The sequence below is a fragment of the Perognathus longimembris genome, chromosome 10 (genome assembly GCF_023159225.1).
Source record: "Perognathus longimembris pacificus isolate PPM17 chromosome 10, ASM2315922v1, whole genome shotgun sequence".
NCBI lineage: Eukaryota > Metazoa > Chordata > Mammalia > Rodentia > Heteromyidae > Perognathus > Perognathus longimembris.
The window spans coordinates 65,422,612-65,433,051 of record NC_063170.1 but is presented as its reverse complement, the minus strand read 5'-3'; the positions used below and the strand labels follow the sequence as shown (position 1 = coordinate 65,433,051).

The 10,440-nt window shown below is 43.5% G+C and overlaps 1 protein-coding gene across 1 annotated transcript in view; it reads right to left on the bottom strand.

Moving 5' to 3' along the window:
• Window positions 1-2,168: 2,168 nt before the first annotated feature.
• Arl8b (ADP ribosylation factor like GTPase 8B) overlaps window positions 2,169-10,440 on the bottom strand; it is a 33,428-nt gene continuing 25,156 nt past the window's right edge. The window contains exons 5-7 of the mRNA XM_048356197.1: window positions 8,106-8,173; window positions 7,553-7,623; window positions 2,169-4,345 (exon numbers count right to left, since the gene is read on the bottom strand). Of these exons, the coding sequence (XP_048212154.1) occupies window positions 4,296-4,345; window positions 7,553-7,623; window positions 8,106-8,173 (189 nt within the window). The 3' untranslated portion in view covers window positions 2,169-4,295. The remainder of the gene's footprint in view (window positions 4,346-7,552; window positions 7,624-8,105; window positions 8,174-10,440) is intronic.

Here is a 10,440-nt window from a genome sequence, read left to right as displayed (position 1 = left end):
CAATTAACCAGGAAAAAGCCAGGAGTGGAGCGGTGGCTCAAGTAGTAGAATGGAAAGCCTTGAGTGCAAAGGCCAAGTGAGAGGCACTACATTCAAGCTCAACAGCATGAAAAAATAAATCTCTCATAACCAAGGAAAGCCATGCAACTTTGGAAAGATGCTTCTCATGGTAAAGCTGCCAATAAAAAAAGGTTTCCAGGGATGAGAACGTGGCTTAGTGGTAGAGTGCTTGCCTAGCGTGCACGAAGCCCTGGGTTCGATTCCTCAGCACCACACACACAGAAAAAGCCCAAGTGAGGCTGTGGCACAAGTGGCAGAGTGCTAGGCTCGAGCACAGAGAGGCTCGGGGACAGAGCCCAGGCCCTGAGTTCCAGCCCCAGGAATGGGGGGGGAGGGGGAAGGCTTCAAAATACTTCCTCGAACTTATTCTTCGATTAAGGTCTGTTCCACAGCAACTATCAGGTTAGGGGCTAATTCTCAGAGCTTGTTAGCTGACTCTGTAACCGCTCTCTCCAGCATCTTCATAACCATCTTTTAAAACATTGAAGAATTCTATGGGTATACTTGAGTCATACATGGGGGAGGGGGCTGGGACATTTCCACACATGCCCACAAGGTAAGCCCTCTGCTTATGACAATTTCAACTGGTTTCCCTCCATTTCCACATATACATATAAAGCACTTCCACTCACCCTGCCCATCCAGCTGTGACCCAAACCCAAGCTGTGTGGAGGGTGTTTACCAACCAACAGGAAACACCTGCAGTGAGCCTAGTACTTGTACAACAGACTCTCAGGAAGTCAGGAAGTCTATTTGTCTGTTTTATGGTCTTCCTGCCCAGGTCTCTTCACTGGCAGATGCACTGTTGAAGTAATGATCTCAAAAGTTTCTAATAAAATGAAAGTATCTTCATGATCAAACCAGATGGTTTCTCCAACAGTGGCACTTTTTCTTCTGATAAAAGCATTTGGCCCATTAGCTATTAAAATATGGTTCTTGGTATACAGTACCCCATGTAAGGTTTACTCCTGCACTCAAGTCATTCAAAGCTCAAAGTACAAAATAGGATTCCAGTGAAATGCAATCCCTCATGGAGATGGCACAAAACGCAACTTAGTTCCTGTCCCCCTCCCCCCCCCCCCAAAAACACTCAAGTAGCCATGGTCCAAAACATCTACTTCCCTTGATCAAACCTTTTAGAAGTTACAGCTGGTTTGACTGACAGGGTCTCACTATGCAGCTCAGGCTGGCCTGAAACTCACAATCCTCCCGTTTCCCAAATGCTGGCCCTACAAGTCTAACCCACCATAACCAGACAAAATAGGTACACAAAGATCTAAATGTGTACATTCAGCAAGCCCCTCCTCCGCACCCACCCTTCAATCCCTGGGCCTTGGCTTGGAGAGTGGTAAAACCAAAACAGCTCCACCAATACCTCGGGACAGAAAAGCTAAGATCACACAGCCAACTGGCCAAGGGCTAGCTGTACAGAACCACACCACATTCAGAAAGAGAAAGCCAACTGGACTTAAATATTCATCCACCATTTCCCCAGTAGCTTGGATGCGATAGTGTCTTTGTAGGACCCGCATGTTTGGTAATGAAGTCGTTTTCCTGATGAACGGACCTAAGCAGACATGTGTTGCAATGATGTTTCATATATGGACACACAGAGTTGGGGGAGGGGGATTGTTGTCGTTTTTTGAGACGGTTTTGCTATGTAGCTCAGGCTGACCTGAAACTTGGCAATATTTCCGTCTCAACCTCTCAAGAGCTGACATTACAAGCCTGTGCCATCATATACCTAATTTTAGATTCGGCCTAGGTTTTTTTACTTTTAAACCTGAGCTTTAGGCTGGGAATGTGTCCCGGATAGAGCACTATGCCCAGGATGCTCACGGGGCCCTCAATTCCACTCCAGCACAGCAAAACCAAAGTTTAATGGACTACAAAATGCTTTCCTGGGCCCTGCCATGTAGAGCTCCTGTTCTGGGGACTGCAGGTGCGGCTCTGTGGCAGAGCGCGTGCCTCGCACTCGGGATGGGCGGACACTGCCTCCCTCCACAAGTGAGAATAACCAGGGCTTACCTAGGTTTGTTGTATGAGTTGACACGTGGTAGCAACCCCGCTCTCCCCCACCACAACAAAAACAAAACCACAATTTCAGATCTGGGGGTATTTCAAAAGTTTATTTCTATTTTAACTAGCCCACAGGCCCATCTCTGAACGCTGAGTTGATTTCTGTCTAGCACATGGTCTATGGACCCCTTCATGGTCATTTCCTTTCCGCTCCCTTCCAGTAAGTCTGCAACCTTTCAGCATGATGTACATTTTCAGTTAAAATTGCCAGTACAACCCTCAAAATGCAAGTTTATTGAACAAAGCTAAGAAAAAGCAGTAAACAGATGAAAATGCATCCACCAAAATTAAAAAAAAAAAACTTTACGTATTTACAAAGTTGAGTGACTGTTAAGTGTTCACATGCAGAGGTTACACAGAAAAATGGTAGTAGCGCTTAGATGTCTGTAAATGTTGGAAGCAATGGACAGACGCACAAACGCAGTAAGCTCAGGTCGACTCATAAACCTGGGCAGTCCCGAAGTCGCGCCCTAGTCCCGGCCCCTCCTCTGGAATTTCCGGCCGGCTGCCCGGTTCCTGTCCCGGCTCACCGTGGCCCATCCGTGGTAGGCACCACCACTGTAGCAGGTGTGAATATCCCTTCATTTCCAGAACCGCCCATCCCACCCGGGAGTACGCAACATGCCTCAGAGAAGAAGAGAACTTTACAAGCTCAGATCTGCTCACTAAAAACAAGAATGAAAAACAAGTAGTGTGTGCGACACAGGGCAGCGCTCTGTGCAGAATAGTCTTAAGGCCATGGCAGTCTATAAATTAAAACTGCTATTTTCTAAAAGAACTCACTGTTGACTACACTCTTGAGCGCTGAATGCATCTGGAAATGCAGTGTGCAGGAAACACATTCCACACAGCATGAGGCACAGGAAACAGTGCCCTACTGGGCTCTTCCGCTACAGCGGCCTAGGCGAACCCGCGTTGCTAAGTCCCTTTATGCCTATAGAGATCACTCAACTATGAAACGTGTTCTGTACTTTCTATACATTCTGTGTTACGAAGCCAACAATCAGCAGCTTCCTCAGTTCTCCGTATGATTATTAAACAACCTGTAGACATTGTGCATGATTCATCAGATAAAGCAGGCAGGTCTAGAGTTGTCATAATAATCAAGACATCTAATGGCACCAGACAAAATAGTGCCCAGCCTTACTTGGTAAGAGAAAAATTAAAAAATTTTTTTTCGTTGTGTCTTTTGTGCTGAAAGTCAACTGTATGACTCAATATAAAAAGTTAACAGAGTGTCATGCGGCACTGATTTAATGACTGGAGATAGAAAAAACAAACGTGTGTCTGAACAAAGTCTGACGTTGTTACCAGGTTTTATTATACTGGCTGGAATGCTCTAAATTCATGAACGCTTTCGAGAAAATCATCAATCCCAAGCCCTTAAAAAGTGTATTAGAAAGAAAGAGAGAAAAAAAGTAAGGATGTGGACATCTATAAAACAGCATGCACGCTTTTCCTCCCCACTCCCCAGCTGCTGTTTGGTGATAAAGTGGTCTCAGAAGACAAGAGTGTGTATATAATAAAACCATCAGGTAGGAACTCTCCAGTGTAAAGAGCCAACAGCATCAATCTGGCGCCTCTGCCCACTTTGCAGACCAGTTCTTAAATTCCTACGGGGTTAATTATACATGTCACATGCATTGGTGAGATAAGTAAACATTATGTTTATATTACCTCAAATGAGTCAGGCTTAAGGTTTTCTAAATACTGTGTGTGGCACTAGAAATTTCATGCTGTATCAAGTCAGTATCGGTATTAAGCTATTATGGGACTCTATAATGAAATATTATAGATAGACATTTACTGAAAACCAATATAAAAATCTGGCCCAGAAAGACCATAATGGAAATATGCAATTTTCTTGATTTAAGATGGTCCAAAGTGTTTTTTGAAAGGAAAGGGTGGGGGTGGGGGGTTTCCACACACGAGGCCGAGTGTGTATGAGAAGCTGTGTGTCTGCTGACGTTATCATGACAACTCTAGCCGGTTCGTTATGAAGGGTTAGGAGTACGCATCTTCAGCAGGGCACATGAGAAATAAACTCTGCAATTTCTTGGGTTTAGGAAGGACCGGATTCTGGGAAGTACTTCAGAGGAACGGACAGTAACTGTAGGATTAGAGCCAAGAAGGACTGGAAGACTTCATGAGATGTTTCAGCTTCTTCTAGATTTTGAATGTTGAATAAGCCACTGAAGTGTGATATCTAAAGATGGGGGAGAAAGCCAAAGTGTTAAGATACTACAGTGAAATGAAATCATCAAGTAGGCACAATACTTTAAAATGCAGCTAATTCAAGGTACATGCTGGGTCTTCCCTTCTTTTCAGCATCTGTATACTCCATTACCTGAGCTCCGTGAGAATCACGTCATCAATAAATAATCAGACTGAAACACCTCTGATTTTAAAAAATAAGTTGTGTCTAGGGCAGTTGGCACATGTTATCCATTGCTTCTTAGAAGAGCAGGTACTGCACACACATACACTGCCAGGAATATGAAGAGAAGGGCAAATACTCTGCCCTTGAAGAGGTTTTAAGTATAACAGAAGAACCAGGAGTTGGAGAGGTCACCCCCCACAATGCCAGGCCGAGGGAAGTGCAAAAGCAAGTAAGAATCCAAAGTCCACCAGGGCAGAACTGCGGGTGCGCTGTAACATGTGGTTAAGGCCCAGGGAGGGATTGTCACACACTGTACCTCAACATCAGGAGTTTGTGACTCTGCCCTTTTAACCTCTGGGCTGCACGGTTCTTTCCTGTTGTCTGGGATGAGCTTTCCTGCGTCCTTCTAAGAATGTTTCTGGGCAGCCATAGCCTTAGCCAGCAGGTGTCATTGTCATGCATCACTACAACCACCAAGAATCTCTGCAGACTGCCTCGTGCCCCCTGGGAAAAGTGTCCTGAAATAAAGCTGGCTCCTGTCTATAATCCTAGCTGCTCAGGATATATACAGTGGACGACGTGGAGGATCATGGTTCAAGGCCAGAACAGTCAGAAAAGTTTGCCAAGGCTCCATCTCCAACCAAGCAACAAAATGATGAACTAGAAGTATGGATCAAGTTGTAGAGCAACAGCCAAAAGCAAGAAAGTGGAGCTAGAGCACAAGCCCCTGAGTATAAGGCCCAATGCTGGTGTTCATGTGTGTGCATGTACACACACACACACACACACACACACACACAGTCCTGAATTCAAAACCACTATGCTAAAGAGCCGGGTCATTATATATGTCACTCTTTGATGATAACAAGGTAAGATTTTGCTTTCAAGCCAATGGGAAGCTACTGGAGAACTGTCAGCAGGAAGTCATATCAGTGTTATGTTAGTAAGCCAGCAATGGCATCAGGAGACAAGACACTCCCACACAAAGTGCTGGAGAGCTGCCAATACACCATCACAACCAGGTAGAAAGGGGACGAAGTCCTGAGGTAAGCAAGGCACTGTAGGATGGAAAGGAGTAAACCCAGCCAGGCATGGTAGGACACGCCTATAATTCCAGCACTCAGGAGGCTGAGACAGGACAAACATGAATTTGAGGACAGCACTGGATACAGAGCAAGATTCTGTATTTAAAATAAAAATGTAAAAAGTATAGAGCTACCAGGACTTGGTAAGCTGAGTATGGGAGTCACGGAAGTGCGGATGGCTCACACTGGCTGGAGGAAACGGCTGTAAGAACTCAGCTGTGGCACATCGGGTTTAAAGAAAGTGGGGGACCACACACAGGGGTGACAAATCTGAGGAAGAGATGGAGACTGGCCAACATCCTCATACGATGCCAGTTAAAGCTCTAGTGGCTGAGAACAGCCAGGAAACGGACCCTGGGAAGGCAGCTAAGGTGGAACACTATGTCAACTGTCCTCAGTTCATAAAAAAAAGCACACAGGATCACGCAGAATTAGCACTCTATACCCCAAGACAGAAACGTAAATGTAAGTTTAACCTCCCACTTTCCCAGCTAATACACACAGAGAAACTAAATGGAAGCCAAATCCTTGTCAAGAATACTGAGAGCTGAGGTCAGAGGAAACTACTACTGAGTTGTGAAACTAGGATTCAACAAAGCTGAAACAGGTCCTCTGCATCTCCACTACGGCAGCGTGTAGTAAGGAAAAGGGGAAAGGAAAACCAGAAACACAATGACCCACTTTAACATCCAAGAAACTCATTTAAAAAATCTCCCCAGACACTGGGCATAAGATAATGTCCCCAAGACAGATGAATCCTCAATACCAGATAAATAAAAAGATGAGAAATAAGAAACTGGGTGGATAAAAATAAAGTCACCTTCCAGGAAAGTGGCACAGTCTTTACAGTGAGCATTTTTCTCCATGTGATTTATAGACATGAAACTGAGGTACTTCTTATGCCATATGAGCAAGCTACAAGTGTAACATGAAGTCTACAGCTCCAAATACTTTTAGAGACAGTAAATTAAAAAAAAAATAGAGCCAAAACATGTTATAAAATCACTGAAGTCACGCCTGTAATCCTAGCTACTCGGGAGTCTGAGGTGAAAGCACGCGGTGCTGAACCCAAGCCCTAGTGTGCGCGTGCGCTCACATACACACACTGTAGTCAACAAAAGATAAAGAAGTATAACCACTAATAAGCGGGGATCCCTTGCTCCTAATAATCAGCCATTCTGATCTACAAACTATTTACTTTGAATCTAGCCAAGAGTAAATCCATTTCCTTAAGACCTGTTAATACTTTAGGTGAACCAAGAGTTCCAAATTACAAACCTGGTGACTACTGGCACGAAACTCAGGAAGTAGAGAGGAAAGAATGGAGTAGGAATGCAAGGCTGGCTAGCAGACAGTACAGGGTAGGAGGCGGCAAAGATGAACACGTGACCCTGGTAAGAGCATGACTTGAATTCTCCACTCATGAACAGGAAAAAGTCTCTAATCTTTTAAATCATATAGGCAGAAGAGAAATAAGAAATCAGATGCAAAAAGTAAGCCACCTCCCAGGTTGACTTTGTTGCAGCAGTTCCAAGAAATTAAGAACATTAAATAGATACCAGGTGTTTTTATGGGGGATTATACTGCAGTAATACTCCACCTCAGTAATGAAGAGTTGCCATAGTGCCTATAGAATAATTTCTGTAAGATCTAAGTTCAAAGTTATTTTGATTCAAAAGCACAGCATGATGCAAAAATTAATACAATAAACGAGCTTCACATCATGTTGCACCTCATGGTTTCAGGGCATTGATTTTCTTAAATAGTGAACATTTCGGTTGTTGTATTTTTTTCCCAAAGTTATAATGCCAATGTTTTTTCCTAAGACAAACGCTACAGTACTCCCTAGAAGAAATTATTTAAATGGAAATAAGGAGAATAAACAGAAAATACTACATATTTCTTAAAATGATACGCATTCCTTCTGAAAATACCAGTCGCTTCTTACCTATATTATCCTTTTCTTTGCAAGAAATTGAATAGCAGCAAATTTCTCTATCCTGAATAGCAGACAGATTCCTGTAAGAAGCAGAATTATTTAAGTCTGTGCTTAAAATAGCTGTCATATTTATCATTTTCTGTCCAATTTTACTTCTTTTCATTATTATGCTGAAGAAATTATTCTGCTACTACTAAAATTTTAGGGACTCATTTCTCTGGTAGGCCATGATTTTTTTTTTGTTTTTGTTTTTGTTTTGGCCAGTCCTGGGCCTTGGACTCAGGGCCTGAGCACTGTCCCTGGCTTCTTTTTGCTCAAGGCTAGCACTCTGCCACTTGAGCCACAGCGCCACTTCTGGCCGTTTTCTGTATATGTGGTGCTGGGGAATTGAACCCAGGGCTTCATGTATAGGAGGCAAGCACTCTTGCCACTAGGCCATATCCCCACCGTAGGCCATGTTTTATCTGAAATTTTTTACTTAAAAAAAAACAAGCATGGCCTACAATATAGTATCCATTAGAACAAAATTTTGTAAACAACATTACTCATTTTTAGGACATACATTTTTTCAATTAGCTGTTTCTCATCCAAGGCATTGGGAAGATCTCTCTTGTTTCCAAGTACTAGTACCTTTAAAAAGAAAAGATATTAAGAGTTAACTTTTATGTACAAAAACCATCACTGAAGTATAACATTAAAATTCGTTTCATTAACACACACCTGAATCTTAAAAGCACATTTTATGTACATATTTTCACATAATTGTTTATACTGACATTCATACATGTACATATTTCGTTTCATAACTATTTACATTGGTATCATCTATACCCTAACATGAAGATGCCAACTTTAACTTTAAAGATTGTTAAAGTCTGAAGATGGTAACTCAGTAGTACAGCAAATCAAGGCCCTAAGGCCCCAATACTTAAAATAAAGTTCTCTTTTGCATTTTGCTTTTTCTTAATTAATCAAAACCAACATATAAATATAACTTAACAACCAAGGGTAGAGAAAACAGTGTGTCTGCCAACCACTGATCACAAACATGTAACTGTTTTAAAAACCCAAGAGCCAGGGACTGGGAGTATAGCTCAATGATAAGAGTATGTGCTTATTGTGCCAAGGGCCTGGAGTTCGATCTCCAGTATATGCATGTGTGTATGCATATGTGTATATGTACATGTGTGTATGTATACACACATGTGTATGTGCACATGTGTGTATATGTATATGTATGTGGGTGTATATAACATGTATATGTATTGCATACATACCTAACTAGTCAGACAGGCATGGTGGTACAGGTCTGTAACTTCAGAGAGACTGAGGCAAGAGGATAACAGTGTTTAGGGCATCCTCAGACACACAGTGACATTGGAGACTGTTTTGGCCTTGGTGGGGAAAGGGCGCCAAGAGCGAGACACTGCCCGTCCCCCAGCCCTGGGACAGTGTGGGAGGGAGCCCCTCCCACCTTCCGGCCTCAACCGGAAAAGAAGCCCCCCCCCGCCCCTGGGGGGTGAACACGTGCATGCCACCATGACGGGGTTGTCCCACCCACAAAGGAAGTTTCATGACATCACCTGATGGACATGGTCTTTAGCCTATGACTGGCCCTTTGGCCAGCCCCCTTTCTTTCCCGCCATCACCTCTATATAAGTCCCCCTTTGAGACGCATTCCACCATCACGGCGTTTCCCTGGAGTCTTTTCCCGCCGATCCTGACATGTGAGGGGACCGGGGGGAGGGGAGGCTCTGGTAACCTTTCCTCAACTTAGCGCAAGTCCACGAGGGTACGCCTTCATATCCCGTGGGCGGGAAATAAGGCCGAGTGCTCTCTCATAGTTTTTGGGGTTCGGGCATTCTCCCCGGGTAATTGGGGAGAAAGGGATCCATCAGATCCCTACACAAAGGAATAGGGGTCCATCAGATCCCGACATCGTGAGAAAAATCTCTCAAAATTTGGTGTCCTATAGAGTATCATGTTGTTGCCGTCGCGACAGTGTCTCCCTGTGCAGCCCAGGCTAGCCTTGAACTCTCAATCTTACTTCCTTGGCCTCCCTGGGGTTAGAATCATGTGGGTGCCACCAGATCCAGCCTTAAAATTTCACTTATAAGGAAATAGTCCAAGCTAATGGTAAAGTATAAATGGTAAAGGATGAATAGTCATACACTCCAAATACGATCATCTGAAAATTTAATTGTTCTATTTTTCAAGGCACCAAACATATCCAGAGAAGGAGTACATAAACTTACTGGGTAGTACACACACTCCAAGTCAGAGGTTTTTGGGGGTTTTTTTGCAGTACTGAAGTCAAGGCCTTATGCTTGCCAGGCAGGTATTCTACCACTTGAGCCATTTCCAAATCCCTTTTTACATTTTTATTTGTGATAAAGGGTTTCACTTTATGCCTAGAATACCCTGAACTACGATTCTATTTGTGTTTTCCTTTGTCACTGCGATGGCAGGTTCAAATTACCACACTCAGCCAGTGGGCAAAACGCCCAGGCTGGTCCTCAACCATGATCCTTGGCCAACGTCATACCACTCCTGGACACCTCCCCTGAACATCACAAGCCAAGATACCATAAAAACACCCGAACATCCGTGTTCACTGCTGCACTATTCACAAGAGCCAAGTTATGGTAACAGCCCATCAGAGATGTGTGGTTCCCAAAACTGTGGGATCCCTACACAATAGAATTTTACACAGCCATTAGAAAGGACAAAATAATGTCATTTGCAAGGAAATGGATGGACCAAAACCAAAATCATGTTTAAGTGAAGTTAAGCAAAGCTCAGAGAACCAAATGGCACATTTTCTCACATATGCAGGAGCTAGATCTAAAATATACCAGGGCATGATAAATTATACAGAACTCTAGGTATTCACACTG